Here is a 22950-nt window from a genome sequence, read left to right as displayed (position 1 = left end):
ACACGGCTAGATATTTGTTATGCAGTAAGCTCACTAGCACAGTTTATGGCAAATCCAAAACAGTCTCACTGGAATGCAGCCAAAAGAGTCTTGAGATACATCGAAGGTACAAGACAGTTTGGGATAGAATACAGAGGAAGTCATCCACAGTTGCATGGATACTGTGACAGTGACTATGCCGGAGATCATGAGACCAGGAGATCAACACAGGGATATGTATTTTTCCTTGTTCAAGGTGCTATATCATGGTTGTCAAACAAACAACCAACTGTTTCTTTGTCTTCGACTGAAGCAGAATATAGAGCACTCACTATATGTGCATGTGAGGCTATATGGCTCAGAAGACTATTGTCAGAAACAAAGTACTTTGATGAGTCTAAGCCAACAACAATATACTGTGATAACCAATCGGCTCAAGCATTGGCCAAAAATCCAGTATATCACTCTAGGACAAAGCACATTGATGTCAGAGAGCACTTCATCAGAGAAAGAGTGTTTCTTGGTGACATCACACTGCAGCATTGTGATAGCAAAGAAAATGTTGCAGACATCTTTACCAAACCACTCGGTAAAGAGCTATTCGAGAAACACCGACTAGCTCTTGGTTTGACGCAGAGGAAGGACATTCCCATTAAAGGGGTGTGATGGAGTGTAATGCTCAGTCCTTCTTCGATTCCCAAGAATCATCATCTTGAGTCCTTCTTCGATTCCCAAGAATCATCATCTTGAGGGAAGGCCTACTTCATGATGTTGACCTTGAGGGAAGGTGTTGAGAGTTCACGCTCAACATCATGTGATCATGTGTGCATAGCACCATCATGTGATCATATGTGCATAGCACGAACCTTATAAAGTGCTATAAAGGAAATGGTTAGATCCCCTAACCCTAACCCTAAATGGGTTTGTATATATTCTATTTTTTCAACTAAATATAGTGTACACTTAGTCATTTGTGGTGTGCTCTCTAGCTATGCCCTCTCTCCTCATCTGCACTCTTCTCCTCTCCCCTCTTCAGATTTTGTCATGGTACAAGATGATACATTTTTCAAGAGATCGGGTGTGTCAGCCCGCCTAGCTGAAACTGGAATGGCTATGACATGAAAGTATGGGGATGAGTCCAAAAGCTGGGCGGTGATTGTGTGAGCTGGGTGAGGTACGAAGATGACAGTGGCATGGATGAGGCAGTCCCAATGGGATGTGGGAGCATGGGCTGACTGAGACGGAGAGGGGAGAGCAAGGTTGAGGCGTAATCGGGAGCAGTGTATGAAACCTCCGAAGTAGGTGTCATAATCGATGCGAAAGCTGTAACGGGAGAGGAGGGGACAGATGAGGGCTGTGACGACCTCCCTATCCCAGAGGAAAGGAGGAGGTCGATGTGATAGGTATGTCACTGTCTGTCATGGGTATGGCACTGACCTTAACCGTGGCTGGGGATGTAGAGGCTGTAGCTAAGTCTGAGTCTGAAGCTGAAGATGAGGATGAAGCGGGAGCTGAAACTGGAATTGAAACTAAAGCTGAAGCAGGGGCTAAAGTAGAAGTAGGGACTGAGGCTGAAGCTAAAGCCAAGGTGGGTCCCACCTTTACCTTGCTGTCAACCCCAAAGTCCACTCTAGTTGTAGCGTGTGTTCACATCCTCTAGTTTCAGTTGTGTTTGCTGTTTTTTTTGTTTTGGGTCGTCTTTCTTGGATTTGTCCGTCTCTTTATCGCTTTTGCCCATTTTCTTGGACTGACTTCGATTCCTTTTGCACAACTCCTAGTGCGGGAGATGGAGTGGAAGCGAGGGTATAAGGCCCCCCCCCCATGGTGGGACTGCAGGGGAAGGGTGGTGCTGCAGGGGGAGAAAAGACCTGGTGGGAGGAGCGCAGCTGTGGGCGGAGAAGGGGGAAGAGAGCCGGCGGGTGGGAGCGTAGACGGGGGCAGCACCAAGGAGGGAGTGAGGGCGGAGCAGCCCCGCCGAGCGGGAGGCATGAACGGGAGGGGCGGCAGGAGCGGGCAGCCAGGCGGAGGGGAAGGGGCTGCAGGGAGGAGCTGCAGCCGAAGCGGGCTGCAGGGAGGAGCTGCAGGGAGGAGCTGCAGCCGAAGCGGGCGGAGCTGTAGTGGGAGGATGGAGCAAGGAGATGGGAAGGTGGAGCGGTGTGGTGAGCAGGAGAGGCAGGAGGAGGCGGAGAGGCCTAGGTAGAGGCAGAGAGCCTAGGCGGAGGGGCGAAGCGGGGAGGTGGCAAAGCGGAGTAGGGAGGCCGGAGAGTGGAGTTAGGAGGAGGGAGGCAGCAAGGAGGCGGGAGGGTCGAGCGGGCAGGCTGAGGTGGAGAGGCCCAGGCGGAGGCGGAAAGAGAGAGAGAGAGAGAGAGAGAGCAACTTGAGTAGCCATATGGCTTGAAATTAACAGCCTGCCGTTTACCAGATAGCATGGGAGACTTCTGAGCATTACAAACACTTTCGTAAGACCCGGCCTCCAACATCTTCTATTGGATCATACAGGTATCTGCTGGTTGTGTATCCTCCATACTGGCAGTTTGCACTACTTATGGAGGACCGGGCAGGGCAGGGCATGGATTGGGGGGGATGTATATGTTCATTTTAGATATTTTATATATAAACACACTTATCTGAAGCATGGCACGAGCCCTCGATCTATTCCAAGTATTTTTAAAGGTAGTTCTCTCAACCCATTTTCTTACTCAATTCCGTACCGTGCTTCAGCATCTATATGCAGAATCACTTGACATAAACTACTCTGATTCCTCCTTTGTAAGGATCTTCCACTAGCATATGAGAAGTGACAAATCAAAATCCATTTACAAGATGTTCACTTTCATTTCCTCCGGCATAAAACATAAGATGTCTATGGTGCAGTTATTGAACCGTCAAAATGTTGAATGCCAGTTGCTCTCTTCCAAGAGGATTTTGCAGAAGCACTAGCAAACGAGCTAATATCTCCTGCAGACAACAAACCGAGACTTAATCACACAAGAATTCAGCGATGAATATATCATATAAACACACCGAGGCAAACTTTAAATAATGACTGTTGCATAAACTTTTAAGGGCACAAACCTCAGGTTTGGGAAACTCAGAAAGTAATGAGACATGAATCTCTATGTTGAGCCCACTTCCCAGCTTTCGCCTTGCAATTTCAGAAATACACTTACAAATCTGTACAAATCCAACATTACAAGTAAGATATGCTATGAGCTAAAACGAGAGATCTGAAAAAAAGTTATGTAAGCAAACCATTTGACTGACAAATCATTAATAAGCATAGCAATGTTCAGACAATGTGGAGTGTCAAAGAAGACCCACTCCTTTTGTGCTGTGCTATCCATAGTGGTCAGCTACTTGTACAGTTAACGAGGTCATTGAAGATCCTTCATCCAAATTAACACAGCAAGATCAAATTACATGGAAGGACCAGATCCCAGGCTAAAGACAAGCAAGGCAAAAACACATGGAAGGACAGCATAGTACCTTCATGGTTGAGAAGCTTTTAGAAACCTCTCTAAAGCTTAAGAAGTTCACCTAGAAGGGAAAATTGTAGAAAGTTAAAGCAGGGAGAAAACTCAGCTCATTTAAAAAGAATCACCTTGCTTCCAAGTGGAAAATAAGCTTTCGGGCAAACTGGCTTCTCTCCCTCATCTCCAGCTACTCTATTTGTCGGCAATCATGTTTGAACAAGCTCTTCAAAGTTCCCACGCTTTGTTCAAGTTCCGGTTACAGATTCTAGTGCAGGAGCAAATTGCAACTTCTTCTACAGAGCCTGTCGTGGATTGCGTGCCAGGTTCTTGAGCCCGAGAGTGTTTCCTTTGCTTCGATTCTGTGCCAAAGTGTTCCCTTTGCTGCAATTTTGGTTTCTACGCATGGATTGAAGCCTGTAAGCGCTTGCAAGCCGTGCCCGGAAGCCTAGGAGGAATTTGCGATTCGTTTGAGGGCTGTTCTTTGGTTTAGTTGCAGTTTCAGTGGTATCAGAGCCAAGGTTGGTTGCTCTCTTTGGTGACCACGATCCAAGAAGCTTGCAATCTCAGAGATTCGCAGGCCCTTGCTGTATTTGCGTATTTATGGTCACGATTCCCGAGACAATTGGTTGCACCATACAACTAAAAGCCACCCCCACCCTTACTCCATCACGCATCGGGCCGGCCCTCGTCTTCACCCGTATGCATTTACTACCTCAAAGAGGAGTGGAGCTCTACAATTAGTTGTGTCACAACAAGAAGTCATGGTTTCGGAGCAAGGGAGTTCAGCTTCTAAGGGGCCCGGTTCAGCTTTCAAGAAGCAATCTAAGGGACCTGAGGACGATCTTAGTGAAGGATTCATGAAAGAAAAGATCAAGGAGTTCTAGATTCTTAAGGAGAAACCTCCATTTCAGCAATTATTCAAGGAGATGATGTCCTATCGAGGGTCAAAGCCACGAAAAGAAAAGGGAGACAAAGAACTTTCTCATACTTCTCCATCGAAAGAGTCTTCTAAGCGTTCTCCTCTCTATGGAGAATTCACGAAGTCTTGCATCACGCCAGAAGCGTCAAACTTCAAGAAAACGAGGGAGGAGTCTGAAGCCACACGGGAGACGAAGTCAAAAGCATGGAAGGAGAACTCCCAGTTCAAGTCCATCTTCTTCTAGTTCTTCTTCCTCTTCCTCATCTTAGTCTAAATCCCGAGGTCATAAGCATAGAAGAAGATCCAGATCTCGAAGTAAGGATTTCAAGGAGGTAAGTCTGTCAAGTTCAATACTTTTGATGGAAAGTATGGAGCCATTTCCAAACAAATTCTCTAATTTTTCCCAAACGTCATTTGCAGTCTTATCAAAATCCACATGGTGGATAAGGTTGTCAGCTAAAGCTAGGCCAATGATAGCCATTGCTTTATCATTTTGGTTCTCCCACCAACTGATTCTAGCATCATCACTTTGGGGTTTTGGCTCCTTGCCATTGGTGATATTCCATATCCCTTCTCGCATAAGAAGAAGCCGGAGTTTCATCTGCCAAGTTGGGAAATTGCTCCCTGAGAATTTCTCGATGAACGAGGAGTTTTTTATGCTATCCATTGGTGGGAAGGTCTTAGCTGTTATTACAGCCAGTGTCTAAATCCCTTACAATGTTTACTCAAATATCAAAAAAAGGCCCAAATTTTACATGGTAGAAGCTTCAATTATGCCAAAGGAAGACACAGGACAGAAAAGCCCTAAATTTTTGGGTTAGGGTTGCTGCAAAATTAGGGTTTGCAGAAAATTGGGGCTTTTCAAAATTTCCTAGAGCATAGTGTTCTAGCAATACTAGGGAAGCTTCAGACCATAAAAGCCCCAACAAATTCACCCAAAACGAGGCAAAATTCTTGAAAAGCGCAATTTAGGGTTTTGAGCTCAGAAATGGGCTGGAACAAGCCGCTCTTCAAATCGGTCTAAATCCCCTCCAAATGTGGCGGCGATCTTGACACGGGCAGCAAGACAGTGCAGCATACCTCCGAGTTCACAGCAGGGCAGTCAAGCTGAGCAAAAGGCGGAAGAGTTTGCTGAAGCGTGGGCAACACAGATCAGCACGGAAGCGTGAACTGCAAACTAGAAGAGCTGCAACGTGCGAGTCAATGGCCACGGCCCTCACAAGGTCATCAGTCGCATGAGAGCAGGCAGAATATCTCAGACGGACTGTTTGCAGAAGATAGCGCACATTTCAAGGCCGGCTGTATGGACAGTAGGCCTGTTTGTACAGCGCAACAGTCCGTATAGTCCGTACGGCTGTACGGCCTATTTGCTGGTCAATGGAGAGGCATAGGTCCGGGCTGATATGGGCTCTTGTACACTAATGCTAAGGCTAAAGAGCAGGAGCTCATGTGGAGAGGCAAACGAAGAAGAGGGAGTGCTTCGAGGAAGGAGAGGAGAAGAGAGTGGAACTAGAGTGGCCTAGCGGAGGAGAGAGGTAGTGGGTAGGATTACAAGGTAGGGCAGCAAAGGCGGGTAGAAGAGCGAACAGAGGAGCGGGCAGAAGATCCGCAGGATGGCGGGTTTGTTTGCTGCTTGCTGCGGGCTGAATGGCGACTGTTGCAGCAGCAGCAGCGTGGGCAGAGAGGTGCAGCATAGAGCAGCAGTTGCATGGGCAGGAGCTGCAGCGTGGGCAACTTCGGGTCAGCAAGAGCTCAGTCAGGGAAGACCTGCTCTGATACCAACTGTTGAAAATGGGGAGAGGGTGAGAGACACATGATTGGAGACAAGAGCTGAGGCACGAACTGATGTTGATTGATTGATTAATCACAGCAAGTACATAGCCTCTTTTATAGGCTGGCCAAGCCTTATCTTCCCACACAGACACCTCATAGATGAGGTCACACACAAGAGAATCTAGATCCTATAATCTAGGGGAGGAATCACACCTACCACATGAGGTGGCACAAGTGGCCTCAAGACTCTTCACACTCACACAACTGTAGGACACTCCTAGGACTCTAGGACCACACACACTAGGACACCGATTCCAACACTTTGGCCCATATATTCATGGGTCACATCATTGCAATCAATCTAGCTTGTGTCTTGTCTAGACTCATCTCAAGGTAACTCTTTGTCCTTCAATCTTGTTCTTCTTTCACTTCTAGTCTTCTAGTTTCTAGCTCTTGCTTTTATATTTCTACATGGTATCAGAGCCAGCTTCCCTTCCTGTCATCTTCCTCTACATCAGGCCGCCTCTCCTCGGAATCTGCCCGCCATTTTCTGCACGTTTTTCTCCAGCTGCTGGTCGCCCTTCTCTGCCCCGACACTTGCTCCAAATCTGGCCGCTCATTTCTGCTCCTGAGCTCCAGCTACGGCCATCTTCATATATGCTGCTGTAGCAGCCCTGCAACAGGCCGCCGCCTATCCCTGCAAACAGCCGCTGCTGTTTACCTCTGGCTGCCGCCCTATTTCTGTCCCTGTTCATCCGTCTACAATTGTCCGCCTGCTGAATCTGCTGCCACTTGCTCTACTCACTTCAGTTTTGCCATCGCCTCCTCTTGAAGAGTCTACAAGGTACTGTGCATTGTCTCTTTCAGTTTGCTGAGCAGTCCTTTTTGTTATCTTCATATCTGCAAACTGCTGGTTCCTCATGCTTCGATGGGCTGTCACATGCTATGGCCTTGACAAGTGGTGAGAGAGCCAGCTTCTTGGATCTTTTCTTTCATTCATTTCTGCAATCTTGTAAGGGAATAGACACTGCCCTTGCATCTTAGCAAGAGGTAAGACCTTCCCACATGGCCTCTTCTACTCATTCTCTCATGTCTATCGACAAATTCAATGGGTCCAACTTTCATACTTGGCAAATCAAAATCAAGTGCCATCTTATGAAAGAAGGTCTTTGGGACGTTGTTCACTGTGCCGAAGATTCTGACATTGAGCAAGTTGTCACTTATGTTTCCACTGCCAAGAACGACAAAGCCTATGCTATCATCTTGCTCGGTCTTGGAGATGATTACATTCATCACATCTCCGACATACAGTCTGCTTCTCAAGCATGGATCACTTTGGATACCCTTTTTTAACCCCGATCTAAAAACTCTAAGATTGCACTTATGATCTCATTCTTTGATCTACATATGCACGAGGGAGCTACTATAGCCTCTCATGTCAATTATCTTCGCAATCTTATGGTTCAGCTTGCATCAGTGAAGTCCCCCATCTCCGAAGATATTGCTATTGCTGTGCTTCTCAAAAGCTTACCTGACACCTATGCTACTCTTGTCACTACCTTCAAGTATCACAATAATCCTACTCTTGAAGGTATCATTAATGCTCTCCAAGAAGAAGAAAGAACTCAACAACAAAAGGTAACTGACACTGCATTTTTAGCAAAGAAAGGAAGTTCTAAGGTAAGAAAGCCTTGCACCCATTGTGGCAAAACTAATCATATGGAGAAGGACTGCTTCAAGGCTCATCCATGCACCATTTGTGGCCGTGATAATCACTGGGAGAAGGACTGCTACTCCAAATCCTCTACATCAGCCCCTGCATCTACCTCAGTCCATGTTGCTGCAGCATCTCCATCAGCAAATCTTGCTGTTCATTCCTCATATGATGAGAAGTGGGCTTTCCGATTACTTCATCTTTCTTGTCTACCACTTTGACCACCAATGATGTAGGTCAAGGGGTTCTAGTGTCTTACTCATTCTGCTTTTGGACCTCTCTCTTGTCCCTACCCAAGAACAAGAGTTTGCCCTTGAGGAGGAAATGTCTTCAAGGTCTATCTGTTTGTCTACAGTCAGTCTTCTATCTATCTAGTCTTGTCTGTCTGTCTATTTGTCTATCAATCTGACTGTGTTTTGTTTTAGATCCATCTTGTCCCTACCCTTGTGGACCCATATGAGGATATCACTTGAGGAGGGGTGTCTCAGGATCTTTGTCATCTTGTCTCTCAATCTATCGGTCTTTATGTCTGTCTTCTAGTCTTGTCTTTCTGTCTTCCTCCTAGTGTCCACTTAAGGAGGGTGTTGGAGATAAGTGCACACGAGGTGTACTATTCCCCTAGTCTACATTTGTCTAGTCTCAGTTTAGTCTTTGTGTCTTGAGTGTGTGCCATGTGGCACCTCTACAATTATCCCATAAGCACTCTTGCTCTATGTCTTGTACTTTGGCCCATATATTCATGGGTCACATCATTGCAATCAATCTAGCTTGTGTCTTGTCTACACTCATCTCAAGGTAACTCTTTGTCCTTCAATCTTGTTCTTATTTCACTTCTAGTCTTCTAGCTTCTAGCTCTTGCTTTTATATTTCTACAACAAAGCCCGTCTTGTTGCAAAAGGGTATGCCCAACAACAAGGCATTGACTTCGAGGAGACATTTGCTCCCACATCCAGGATTACTACCATTCGATGTGTCATTGCCATTGCAGCCCATCATCATTGGCAAGTGCACCACCTTGACATCAAGACCGCTTTTCTTCATGGGGATCTGCAGAAAGAAGTCTATGTCACACAGGGTATCATGATGTCTCAGTCCAAGTATATTGGATAGCTCCTTGATCGTTCTCAGTTTGAGGATTGCAAGCCAATCTCTACTCCAGTGGACCCTGGCTTCAAATTCTCAGCTCATGATGGGATCCCACCATTGTTGGAACTATCGGAGTCCTAGTGTGTGTGGTCCTAGAGTCCTAGGAGTGTCCTACAGTTGTGTGAGTGTGACGAGTCTTGAGGCCACTTGTGCCACCTCATGTGGTAGGTGTGATTCCTCCCCTAGATTATAGGATCTAGATTCTCTTGTGTGTGACCTCATCTATGAGGTGTTTGTGTGGGAAGATAAGGCTTGCCCAGCCTATAAATGAGGCTATGTACTTGCTATGATTAATACAATCTATCAACATCAGTTCGTGCCTCAGCTCTTGTCTTAACCTGTGATTGAGTGTCTCCCACCCTCTCCCCATTTTCAACAGTTGGTATCAGAGCCACCTTGAAGCTCCTGCTTGATGGCATTCCTCTTCGATTGAGCAGCTCTATGTTGTTCATCGAGTTGATGTTGTTTGTTGTGCCATCAGCCTCAAGAATGCCGGAATGCCGAAGTCGCGGCAGTAACCCTACCCACGCTGATGCTACCTCTCTCCTCCGCTGGGCCACTCTTCCGCCATCTCCACGTTGCTGTCCAGCAGGCCGTTCCAGTTCTGCCCATCGCTGCTGCCGCCTCTCCGCTCTCCTCCTTCCGCCCCTGATCTGCGCAATCTTCAGCAGCAGCATTCTGCCCCAATGACCTGCGACAGCTCCTGCGAAGGCGTCGAGATCCGTGTCTTGTAATAGGTGTGATGATTTGGCAGCGTCTCGCATGTACCGGCAACTGACGACCTTGTGAGGGCCGTGGCCATCGACTCGCACGTCCCAGCCTCACCGTTGAAGATCTTGAAGAAATGACTTCACCAACATGAGCTTCACCGCCATCTTCAACTCCATTTTGACCAGATCTGCACCAAACAGCCAACTGTTTGTTGCTGATTCACTGTTGCATATGGAGCTGATTTTTCGAAGCTGAAGATTGACAAAATGCTGCAGGAAAGCATGGTTGTTATTGCTGCTGAATGCGCCCTTTTCCTAGACGACCTGCATCTGAAATGAACTATTTCCAGCTCGTTTTTCTTACTGTTCAAGCTGCCACCAGCTCCAAAAACGCCGCCACATTTGGAGGGGATTCAGCCCGACCTTGAAGCCCATTTCTGAGCCTGAAGCCCTAAATTGCGCTTTTCAAGAATTTTGCCTCATTTTGGGTGAATTTGTTACGGCTTTTATGGTCTGAAGCTTCCCTTGTATTGCTAGAACACTATGCTCTAGGAAATTTTGAAAAGCCCCAATTTTCTGCAAACCCTAATTTTGAAGCAACCCTATCCCAAAAATTTAGGGCTTTTCTGTCCTGTGTCTTCCTTTGGCATAATTGAAGCTTCTACTATGTAAAATTTGGGGCTTTTTTTGCAAAATTTGAGTAAACAGTAAGGGATTTAGACGACACTGGCTGTAATAACAGCTAAGACCTTCCCACCAATGGATAGCATAAAAAACTCCTCGTTCATCGAGAAATTCTCAGGGAGCAATTTCCCAACTTGGCAAACGAAACTCCGGCTTCTTCTTATGCGAGAAGGCATATGGAATATCACCAATGGCAAGGAGCCAAAAGCCCAAAGTGATGATGCTAGAATCAGTTGGTGGGAGAACCAAAATGATAAAGCAATGGCTATCATTGGCCTAGCTTTAGCTGACAACCTTATCCACCATGTGGATTTTGATAAGACTACAAATGAAGTTTGGGAAAAATTAGAGAATTTGTTTGGAAATAAGCTCAATAATTCCAAAGTCTTTCTCAAACAAAAACTCTTCAAGCTCAAGATGAAGGAAACTGAAACCCTCAATGAACACTTGAGCAATCTTGGGTCAATTCTCCAACAATTATCTGCCATCCGAGCCATTGTTGAAGATGATGATCAAGTTGCTGTACTTCTCTCAAGTATTGAAGACATTTCCAAGTACAATGAGATCCTTGCTGTCCTAAGAGTCAGCTGCAATATGAGCTTTAAGGATATGGTAGCTCATCTCATTGATGAGGACCATAGGCTTACAGAGAAAGCAGAATCTTCCTTTGAGTCTGGCAAAGCATTCTTTCTCAAGAATAAGCCCAAGAAGAAAGGAAAACCTCTTAAATGTAATTACTGTCACAAGCTTGGCCATCCAGAGGATCGTTGCTTCAAGAAGATGGCAAAGGTACAAGCCAAAGAACATGCCAATCTGGTTGCGGAGCACAGCGAGGACGAAGACGATGAAGCTATACCTTCTGGACCTGAGGAACAAGCCTGCACTGCTGCTGTTTTTGGTCTATCCCTCCATGAGGTGATAGATGAAGAGTGGGCTTTCTAGAGTCATGTGTGTTAGGTACTCTGCCTTGGGTAGTCCCCCTAAAATGATGTAATAATTTGTCATTTTGTGTGCCTTGTCCTATAAAAGGCTCCACTTATTTCCATGTACCCAGTTAGGAGACAGGGGGGTTGTTATGTCTTTCCTTTATCAGGCCTGGCCGAGTTCCAGGATGTTGGTGCACTCCCTAGACCTATGAGTTGGTCATGCATCCATGCTTAGATTTGAGTCTCTGATCACGTTGACACCTAAGCCATGAGAGTGCTTGGTTCAACCTCTGAATTATGCTCAGCTGTTAGCCTCTGAGATTGCCTGCGATGCACAGTCTGAATGATGTCATAGTTTCTCACCCTAGCTCCGAAGGGGGGTTTGTTGGAACTATCGGAGTCCTAGTGTGTGTGGTCCTAGAGTCCTAGGAGTGTCCTACAGTTGTGTGAGTGTGAAGAGTCTTGAGGCCACTTGTGCCACCTCATGTGGTAGATGTGATTCCTCCCCTAGATTATAGGATCTAGATTCTCTTGTGTGTGACCTCATCTATGAGGTGTCTGTGTGGGAAGATAAGGCTTGCCCAGCCTATAAATGAGGCTATGTACTTGCTATGATTAATACAATCTATCAACATCAGTTTGTGCCTCAGCTCTTGTCTCTAACCTGTGATTGAGTGTCTCTCACCCTCTCCCCATTTTCAACAACCATGTGATATCACTCTTTATCAGCAAGCTGTTGGATGCCTTATTTATTTATGTCACACCAGACCTGACTTGCAGTATGCAGTATCTCAGCTCAGCAGATTCATGCACATGCCCAGTTCACAGCATTGGCAGGCAGTGAAGAGAGTCTTCAGATATCTCAGAGGCACTCAAGATTTAGCCCTTTTCTATGGTGATCAGGGTTCACTTACCATGCATGCTTACACGGATAGTGACTGGGCAGCATGTTCCGACACCAGAGTGTCACATACTGGCAATTGTTTTTTGCTTGGCAATTCATGTATCTCTTGGCTCAGCAAAAAGCAACCAATAGTTGCCACGTCTAGCTGTGAAGCTGAGTACAAGGCAGCTTTCACCACTACAATAGAGTGTGTTTGGCTTCGATAGTTACTTACAGATCTTGGTATTTGCCAAACATCCTCCACTATTGTCTACAATGACAGCAAGAGTGCTTTGGCCATTGCGCGTAACCCAGTGTTTCATGCGCGTACCAAGCATATTGAAGTTCACTATCATTATGTTCGGGAGCAGTTGTCAGCAGGAGACATAGAGTTGTCCTATCTTCCCACAGAGGACAACATAGCAGATATGTTTACAAAGGCACTTCCTCGTCCCAAGTTCGAAGTCTTCCGACAGGCTTTACACTTGGTTCCCTTTGTTACATGATCTGACATCCCTTGTACATTCATAGGTGGCTATATCCTTTTGGATGAACATGTGCCCCATGACCAAAAACTACCAGGTATTCTGAGACGTTTCCAAAGTACTTCAGCCCATCCCATGGAGGGGGGTTTGTAGGCCATCTTCTGGTGAATCTAGTGATGCCCTATAGGCCATGGTATGTGTCTTGTAGGCATAAGTGTAGGCATAAGTGTAGGCACTTGTAGTGTTAGTGCCTTTTAGGCCACATAGGACACTTAGTCCTATGCGACACCTAGGACACTTAGTCCTAGGTCTAGGTACAAGTACTTTGTACTTATATGTTTTTGAATATCTAAGATTTGACGTGACAGCTGTTCTACTACGACTCTTTGCTACCTGCACTCTCTCTCTCTTCTATCCGATCCTTCATTATAGAGCTCTTAATAAAATGACAGTCAAGAACCGGTTTCCAATCCCTCGCATAGACGATATTTTGGACAAATTGAAAAGCGGATATCATCAGATAAGGATTCAGCCCCAAGATGTCCACAAGACAGCTTTTCGGACTACTTTTGAACTTTATGAGTTTCTCGTGATGCCTTTTGGACTTACCAACACACCGGCTACTTTCAATCGAATGATGGACAGAATTTTCAGATCCCACAGGCACTTTACAGGTACTTTCTTTGATGACATTTTGGTCTTTTCTAAGATAGAAGAAGAGCACAGAGAGCACTTGGCTACTGTGTTTCAAGAACTCGGAAATCATAAGCTTGTTATAAATGCCAAAAAAGAGTGAATTCTTTCTTGACAAGATTCATTATCTTGGACACATTATTTCCAAGGAAGGGATTCGAATGGATCCAGCTAAAATAAGAGCTATACAAGAATGGCCAGAGCTCACCTCGGTACATGAAGTACGCAGTTTTCTTGGACTTTGTTCTTATTACAGACGCTTCATCAGACACTTTGTTTACATAGCAGCCCCCTTACATGATTTGATCAAGAAAAACGTAGTCTTCAGGTGGGGAGAAAGGCAAAGGATAGCTTTTAATGTTCTCAAAGAAAAGTTAACAACTGAGCCCATTCTCATTGTTCCAGATTTACAGAAACCGTTTGATGTGGACTGCGATGCATGTGGAGAATGTGTGGGAGCTGCTCTTCATCAAGAAGGCCGAGTCATTGCTTATGAAAGCCGGAGGCTGCGTGGTGCAGAGATGTTTCTCGGTGTTTATGAGAAAGAGATGTTACCAGTTATTCATGCTCTAACTATTTGGAAGCATTATCTTCTTGGAGCTGATGTTACGGTCAAGACTGACCACCAAAGTCTCAAGTATTTCCTGACTTAGACCAAGATTTCCGAAAAGCAGATGAAGTGGTCCATGTCTCATTTTCAGATTCTTTATACACCAAGAGCTCAAAACAGAGTTGTAGATGCCTTATCCGGACGGCCTAAAGCGAATAATGTCACCATAGCATATCATCGGGACTTAGAGGCCGTGAAAGAGCTCTACTTACAGGATCCAGACTTCGGAGAGATCATGAGAAATATTCAGCAAGGAGTATAATCCAGTCAGTATACATTGAAAGATAGGTTTCTCATGAAAGATGATCACCTTTGTGTGACTCAAGATATGCGAGCCAAAGTTTTGGAAGAATGTCATGCTCCTCCTTATGCAGGGCATCGAGGCATTTTGTCTACTACTCAAGCCATTGAGAGATATTTCTTTTGGCCAGGGATGCGGAAAGACATTTATAAGTTTGTAACGGAATGTCTTACGTGCCAAAGGTAAAGTATGACAGGCACAAGTTCTCATGCCGTTGCCCATACCACAAGGACCATGCGAAAGTATTGCTATGGATTTCATCTTTGATCTTCCTAGATCCAGAAACAGGAATGATGGAATATGGACTATCATTGATAGGTTCAGCAAGCAGGCCCATTTCATTCCAGTAAGAAAAACCATTAAGGCAGACCACATGACCAGATTGTTTCTGGCATAGATCTTCAAGCACCATGGGATGCCTAAGTCAATTGTTAGTGAGACCTCAGGATGACTAGTTTATTCTGGAGAGCACTATTTGATAATATGGGGATGAAGTTGGACTTTTCATCTTCTTTTCATCCTCAATCTGATGGACAAAGTGAGAGTGCCAATTCCACGGTATTGGATCTTCTCAAGTGTTATGCTTCCGAGAAAAGATCGAATGGGAAAAGTATCTTCCTTTTGTGGAATTTGCATACAATAACACTGTTCATAGTTCCACTGGAATAATATCTTTCAGATCAGCACAAAAAGCCACAAAAAATTCCACTGTTAATCCATCCCATCTTGGGGATTTACCTTTAGCCATGCCTCTCAAACTTTTGCTTTGCATGGACAGGCGTGGGATGCCATCAATCATTATCCTTGAAAGTCTAATGCCTTCATATGTGGAGATTTCAATAACTTTAACTCCCCTCATCCATAGGATAATACTACTCTGATACCTTCTGAATTTTAGAAATGGAAGGAGATGCAGAGTGCTCTTAATGCAAAAGATTTGTGGAAAATCTCTCAGCCTCAAACACTGGGATTCACATATTATCATAATGCACTTTTCCATTACGGGGCGAGATTGGATAGATGGTACCTATTGATTGTGCATCAGTTTGATGCTTTCACATGTAATTTGTGGGTTGATACTCTCAATTGTTAGAAAGCTCCATTCGAAGTTATTTATGGAAAGGTGATTTTGCCACCTATTCTCAAAACAAAGGATGAGATATTTGCAGCCGACCAGTATGTCTGAGACTTAGAAACAGCTTTCTCTCAAGTTCAGACAGCAATTGAAAGATCTCAACACAAGCAAAAGAAGGCAAAATAAGCACCGGAGGGAGATGAACCTCCAAGAAGGAGATTGGATATTACTAAAGTTTGAAAATGCACGTCTCAGGAAGATGAAAGGAAAAGAGAAAGTATAACCCAAATTGTCTCCAAGATATTATGGGCCATTTCGGGTTAGTGAGCCCATAAACAAAGTCACTTTTCGACTAGAGCTGCCCGAGACTTGGAAGATTCACAATGCTTTTCATGTGAGTCTTCTAAAGAAATATCAAGGACCAGAACCAACAGAACCAGTTCAAGAAGAGCCACCTAAGGTGGAAGAGATGGAGGAGATTCTCCAACTAGAACAAATTGTATATCATACAGAAAAGAAAGGACCCATAGGCAAGGTGATCCGTAGATACCTTGTCAAGTTTAAGAACTATTCGGCACTTGATACCAAGTGGGTAGATGAGGACTACTTCTCAGAGTATCCTCAAGTTTTACAGTTGTATCAAGAAGCTTTTCAGTCGAGGACAATTGTTTAGAAGTTGAGGGGATGTCACCAGTTGGGACTTCTCCCAGGAAAATAAAGAATAATCTTTATTAGAATTGACTTTGGTCAAAGAATGGTTAAGTTAATTAACCAAGAATAAGTTTTATTGTTTTACTTTTGCTTTGCATTAGTAAAAAGAGAACTGTGGAGACACCCACAAGGGACTAGAAATAGTCCAAGAACTAGAATGCATGCATTAGACTAACCTTTAACAGGTTAAAGCGTTGAATGTTGTTTGTGGCAATGTGTAGGACCAAGGAAACTGCAGAGAAGCCCTAGAATTAGGGGAAAAGTGCAAAAAGCGGGTCCTACCAAAGGCAAAAAGCATTCAGAAAGTGGGCGCTTATATGAAAGAGGGCCCCAGTTAGCCAGACAAGCAGAAAAAGCAGCACAATTCTCAAGAAAAGCCCTAAAAGCAGCAGAAAAATCTAGAAAGCTTGGTTTTTGTATAAAAGCAGTTAGTTATAGCCAAGTGCACAAGTTTTTGCAATGCCGCCTCATCTACAGTTGATGCTTGACCATTTCTATCAAGTCATTGGCCACGTCATTATACTTGGCCTCCCAGTCCGCATATGTGGGTTCTTATTCAGCATAAAATAGCTTTTAAAAAGCACTAAAGCTAGAAATAGCTTTCAGAAAGCAGGTTTAGCTTTTTGCTAGGCCAAGTTTATAAAAGAAGAGCCAAAGAGCTTAAGATCATTCGGTTTTGTACTCAGTTCATGCTTTTGTGAAGAGCCAGTTGTACAAAGACTATTTCCTATTGCAATAAAGACCTTCGGGGGAGGCCAGCCCTTCTTTTTGGCCCCTAGTGCTCCAGCTACTCTATTTGTCGGCAATCACGTTTGAACAAGCTCTTCAAAGTTCCCACGCTTTGTTCAAGTTCCGGTTGCAGATTCTAGTGCAGGAGCAGATTGCGATTTCTTCTACAGAGCCTATCTTGGATTGCGTGCCAGGTTCTTGAGCCCGAGAGGGTTTCCTTTGCTGCGATTCTGTGCCAGAGTGTTCCCTTTGCTGCAATTTTGGTTTCTACGCGTGGATTGAAGCCCGTAAGCGCCTGCAAGTCGTGCCCAGGAGCCCAGGAGGAATTTGCGATTGGTTTGAGGACTGTTCTTTGGTTTAGTTGCGGTTTCAGAAGCCATAGTACAACATATGAGAATCCTATGCATTGGGCAACTGCAAGGTGGCTGCCTCAGTTGCCTAAGGGCAATAATAAATCCAAGTCTCTAAAGCTGTCCTGCAAAGTTTACATAAGCCACCAGGGTGTTCTCTCTTCTCACTGTTCAATGACCCTGGTCTAGAGCATCCAAAGTCTGATGTACAGGCTCCAAATACTGATTTTTCACTGCTATCAACTGGCAGTGGAAGCAACCCTTCAAATACCTCTAGTGAACCTGTAGGCAGCAGAGGGCAGCAGTCATTCAAACTCAGTCAACGACTGATCTAAGTGTTCTGCAAAACAAAATCTCTACATTCACTGCTAAAAATGCACTTCACCAGGTGGCCTCTCATCTGCTGAGGCACATGTGCATATGCTACGTCTATTTTTTCCTATCAGCAACACCATTTTGCTCATGTGTGTATGGCACTGTACAGTAGTTCTTAAAAGCATGTGTGTATGGCACTGTACAGCAGTTCATCGAAGTATGTCTTAAAAGCATCTAACACATCTAACATATATTACCCCACTCGATCTGTATGAGCCTTTGTGTAAATCTGTATTCACGCTCCCCATGGTGAATTCAAGCTCATCAAGTTCCAAAGTTGCAATGCAGAGAAATCCATATCATTTCATCCATAAATACATGAAGCAAAAGGCTAATCTCATTCTTTTCCAGAAAATAATAAACAGAACACATACATGAAGCTGCGCCCTTACCGTGGAGACGGCACCTGTGTACTCTCGAAGGATGATCAACTTTAGTAGGTATGGCCAAAGCACAGGCTGCACATGCAAGAGAATATCATCAAGCCATTGAACAAAGCCAATATAAATTCAGTTTTTTTCCCATACACAAAATAGCCAATAATGCATGTGCCTTGATCAAAATATTTGCTGCTATTAAACCTATGATGCACTGCATGTAATTCCCACATAAATCAAGAAATCCAATTGATTACGATTTTAATTATTGTGAAACATAGATTTTGTGAGGCCAATATGATTAAGTTGAAATTTTTAAATACTAAAAGAGCAATTCGTAGAAGTAACTTCATACACATTCGCATATCGCATCTTAGTGTTTAATCCTTTCATGGATTTAAAAACCTAATACGAGTGTCAAACCAATCATGGATCATGACAACTTGTAGGGACCTTACAAGATTTCTCTTCGCAAAGATCTGAACCTCATATCTTGGAGATGATTGTCGCCTTCCATACCCAACTTTTCCTACGTGAGGAACCTGTGCCCTAGGTAGTGGCTGCCCAAGAGGAGGTTTGGACTCAAGGTTCCTCGGTAGTCACAAAGCATATAATGTGCCAGTTGGAGGAGTCATGTACAGTGCAGAGGTGCCCAAGAGAGGTTAGAGTCTCCTCTAGCAATTTTGAGACTCTATCACCACCCACAATGCCATGTTTTCCAGGGAGCAGAGCAGACAATAGACACCGGAGACCAATCACCCTCTTGGACATAGCCCATAGGGTCTTAGCCAACGTATTAAGTCTACATCTGTCCTTTTCTTTTATTATCCGTGACATGCAGAAAGGTTTTGTCCAGGAGCAGAGCATCGAAGACAACATTTGACGCCTTCATTCAGATTGGGCCTTCTTCGAGAAAAGCATAAGGAGACTATACTGTGGATAAGAGGGGTCTCAACGTGGTTTCCGGGCAGCTCAAGTTAGCTACTCAACACAAGTCACACAAGAGAGGACTTTTCTATCTCATGTTCAGTATGTCAGGGTTGCCTGCTGGCCCCTTTTCTCTCCCTCTTTGCCACCAAGACTTTGAGGTATTTTCCCAGATTGCAAAAGGCAGGTTTGCTGGACTCAGAGTCCACAAATGACACAGCTTTTTTTGTCGAGGGCATGGCCACCAGCATCAAGAGGGTGGTACCCCTCCTTGAGATCTATTGAGTAGTTCAAGTGCCAAAAACAACTGGCACCAGTCAGTGGGATTCTTTACCGATAGAGAGGGCTCTCCCACTTGCTGTAAGAACCTTGGTTCGATAGATCCCAGGAGTGACACACTTTGTATTTAAGTTGAACTCTCCCTCAAAGGCAGAATGTTGGTGAACAGGAGTCCTCAGATTATCCCTTAACCATTACTATGCGTAAAAGAACAACATTCTTGCACTGATTGTGAAAGTGAATACGAGCCTGATCACAGCAAAACTTATCCATTCAGAACAGCCTTGACAAGGTTGACGGACTCATTTATGTAAATCCCTCTCAGAAGGAAAACATCTGAAATAAGAAGCATTTTTCCTAAGCAAGTTCATGACACTATTAAACCTTCTGGGCATCCGTAAAGTGAGCCATGCCACTAGTAATTTTTATAACGTTAAAACAATCATATTCTCCTGAGCTGGCAAAAAGCAAGTAATTACCGATATGCCACAACATTATAACACAATAATGGTGCTGCAAAGGCATACATGACTTTAGAATGTCCAATCAAGTAATCTAACTATACAAAATCACTACATAGGCTCTCAATAAGCCTCTGTCAGCACATTCTTCCTCTTGTAGTTCCCATTAGGAAGGTACATTCTTAAGTCCTTCAAGTTCCCACATTTCATGATCATGAATGTAATATCTGCAGTACTTACTTCATAAGGGACCATTTCATGGGAATTAATGGTACGTGAAATATCATGCATCAATGTAAGAGATTTGACCTGCACCTCTCATCTCAAATTTATTTGTTCAGTCTTTTAAGTCTCATATTTGGCAGGCTTTCCTATGATTAGCTCAACTGTAGCTCCCTGTAAAACCTTCATTACAAATTTGTACGTTCTTCACATTCTGTAAGACAACTTATGCATGCGCCTCCCAAAAGCCATTGAATGTTAATACTACAAAGAATCCAGGCAAGCAAGTCCAAAGGAGGAAAATTGTATTCAAATAGATAATACAAACTACAAATCTCAAAATCACAAGCATTCTCATTGTAGGAGGCAGCTTTTGAAATGTACCTCCATCTCAGGCATTGTCCCTGCAAGCAGAAGCATGGCCCTGTCACACATGCTCCGCAGTTCTGAAGGAGACACTACACCCATCTTCAGCTGATGCACCAAAAGAGTTAGATAGTTGATAAATAGAAGATGCTTTAGAAAGCTAGATGCTGCAGCATAATTTTCTACCTCAGTTTTGAAAGCATCATTACTCCGAATAACAGCAGCCTTCTTGGGAGGTGCTGCTTCAACTTTGTATTTTTCAACGTCTCCTTCACTTATTGCGCATTGCCTAGCAAGAAACTCCACAAATACTTCCCCACAACTTTTTTCCACCCATCCAATCGAAGCCATAGAAACAGCCAACTGTGGTGACAGCACGTAAACACAACCATGCTCATCTCAAAACAGATCCCTCTAGTGTTTTAAGACCAAGAGTATTCCCAGATGTAGTGCCAAAAAAACAAAAGATGACTACACAAAAACTAAGTATTAACAATCTCTGATACTTTGATACCTCTACTAAAGCTTTGCGGAGATTTAGATCCTGCTCATAAAGTGCAGGTTTCACTGCATCAACAAGCTGAGATCTTCTGCCATCCCAAGCTTCATGAAGCCTAAGCAAAGCAAACAACTGGTTTGAAGATCATACAAATATAGAATATCACGCCCTAAAATAGAATTTATGCATCAAGAACATCAGACAATACCTTGGAAGGAGGTGCTGAAAAACTGAAATAGCTCCAAGGCGAACAGTTTCTTCTCTGCTATTAATTTTCTATATCATTACAACAGTCAGATCTCAGTAAAAATTTGATTCCTACCTGACAGAGTTCCCAACGCAGAAACAGCAAAGAGTAAGGACAGACAAGAGATAGAAATACACTCAGCACACATGCGTGCACATGAACACACAGAGTTCTAGCATAGAGTTGTCAAGGAAGTTTCCCGAGCATGCACTCACACCCACAGGCACACACATACATCCACAGAAATCTGCCAGAGTTGAACTCTGTGTGAGTCTGTGTTCTGCAAGACATTAGAACACCACACACACACACACACTCACTCACACTCCCATGCCCGCATGCAACACACAGAGTTCTAGGAAAAATCGGACTTACAGAAATTAAGAGCGAAAAAATCTCATCGCTAAAAGCACGTCCAATTGTCAAGAAGCATTGCAGAACCTCATTCAGATTCTGTAGTTGCCATATACACAATTAAAAATAGTCAGACATTCCTTTGTAGCAGCCTAACTGTTGGTTACTAAAACTGAAACTTCAAGTAACTAGACTACATGAAATCAAGCAGATGCTTCATTGATAAGTCATCAGACTTCCCAACTGCAGCTGTACAGGTTTTGTGTAAAAGGACCAATTTCTATACTCGCAAATTAATCAGAATTGTAGCAATCTTTCCCTTCTTCACTTGTTACCAAGAACTCTTAGGAATCAAAGCATCACTCTGAATCAAATCACTCCCTAAAAAGCTATAGACTTTAAGCGATTAACACAGGGAGTATGTTTCCACCAGCATTTTGGTAAATTGTCTACATTGGGAAGACCTAACCAACCCAAACCTCCAGCTTATCATTGTTGTCATTCCGAAACTCTGGGAAATTCGCCAACCAGGTCTCAAAAGAAGACCAAGGGCCTTGACCCAAAGAATGATGCCAAGAGTGATTGCCAACATTGAAAAAGAGAGTGACCAAGATCACTCTCAAGATCGAGAAGCTCAATGCGAGTATCAAGCTCGCAGCAAAGGATAAGTAAAGTGCTTGTTTGTGACAAGGAAGGGCACATGAAATCCAAGTGCAAGCTGTGGCAAGAGCAATGACGTGCACGAGCACCTCTCCTCGAGAGAGGCAGGATGCGGGCTGGAACTGAGACACAAGCATTGGCAGGAATATGAGCCACCTGGGCTGCTCAGACAGGCCAGCAAATGTGGTATGAAAGGGCCCAGGACTGAGGCAGGAAAGGACCCAGGTAAGGGGCCTGAAACATGAGGCAAGAGGGCCTTATATAAGCTAGGAGCAGTAAGGCTGATTGGCAGAAAGTTGGAGCAGGTCAGGTGGGCCCTGGAGGGATCGGGGACAAGTCAGGACTCAGCAGGAGGCCGGGTGACAGAGCCAGGCAGTGGGTCCCATGGGACCTGGTTGGGCCCTCTACAGGCTGGTACAATGCAATGCATGATATACCAAAAGGGGAGCCTAAATGTTGCTCCCACTAATTAAAGAAAAGCAACAAAATGCAATATGCATCTCTATCAGTATCCCGTGCAATGTAGCTCAAATAACCTGAGGTGTATCCTCATCATTCTTACAATGGAGATATATGCATCCTACCAACATATCTGTTGATACAATTTCCTATATATGTCACCACAATCATATGATATGATATGATTGTATTAAAGTCAACATGAGACCCTTCAGGATCTATCGGACTGGCGATCACTATCAACTAATAGTGATCCCTTACATCCAATGAGAGAAAATATTACAAACTTATCATGTATAGAGTAGGGGCCCGTGGCAATTTCATTTCTCCAGAGCTGGCTGGAAAATTGGGTATAATGGCAGAATTGATGGGGCCACTTTGTGACGCAGATATGGCACAGTGAGTCAGAACTGTGATAATTGGGAAGCTCCGCATGCACATTCAGAGTTACGTGGACCCTGAAGAGTTCTATATTATGCCACAGGATGGATGCCATGTTTTGCTGGGTATACCTTGGCACCACAGGAAGGGATCTCTTTTGGATGCTAGAAACAAAACGCTGA

General features: G+C 44.2%; 1 protein-coding gene across 4 annotated transcripts in view; it reads right to left on the bottom strand.

Moving 5' to 3' along the window:
- LOC147892054 (ARM repeat superfamily protein) overlaps nucleotides 1–22950 on the bottom strand; it is a 248375-nt gene that overhangs the window by 141751 nt on the left and 83674 nt on the right. For all 4 annotated transcript variants that reach the window (XM_087388218.1, XM_087388216.1, XM_087388219.1 and 1 more), the window contains exons 13-20: nucleotides 21290–21367; nucleotides 20876–20943; nucleotides 20683–20782; nucleotides 20355–20531; nucleotides 20187–20276; nucleotides 17929–17994; nucleotides 3055–3153; nucleotides 2863–2937 (exon numbers count right to left, since the gene is read on the bottom strand). In XM_087388218.1, coding sequence (XP_087244344.1) covers nucleotides 2863–2937; nucleotides 3055–3153; nucleotides 17929–17994; nucleotides 20187–20276; nucleotides 20355–20531; nucleotides 20683–20782; nucleotides 20876–20943; nucleotides 21290–21367 — 753 coding nt within the window. The remainder of the gene's footprint in view (nucleotides 1–2862; nucleotides 2938–3054; nucleotides 3154–17928; nucleotides 17995–20186; nucleotides 20277–20354; nucleotides 20532–20682; nucleotides 20783–20875; nucleotides 20944–21289; nucleotides 21368–22950) is intronic.

The sequence above is a fragment of the Dipteris shenzhenensis genome, chromosome 17 (genome assembly GCF_047967505.1).
Source record: "Dipteris shenzhenensis isolate YYH24624 ecotype China chromosome 17, Dip_SZ_1.0, whole genome shotgun sequence".
Taxonomy (NCBI): Eukaryota; Viridiplantae; Streptophyta; class Polypodiopsida; order Gleicheniales; family Dipteridaceae; genus Dipteris; species Dipteris shenzhenensis.
This window is presented reverse-complemented; position numbering and strand designations above follow the sequence as displayed.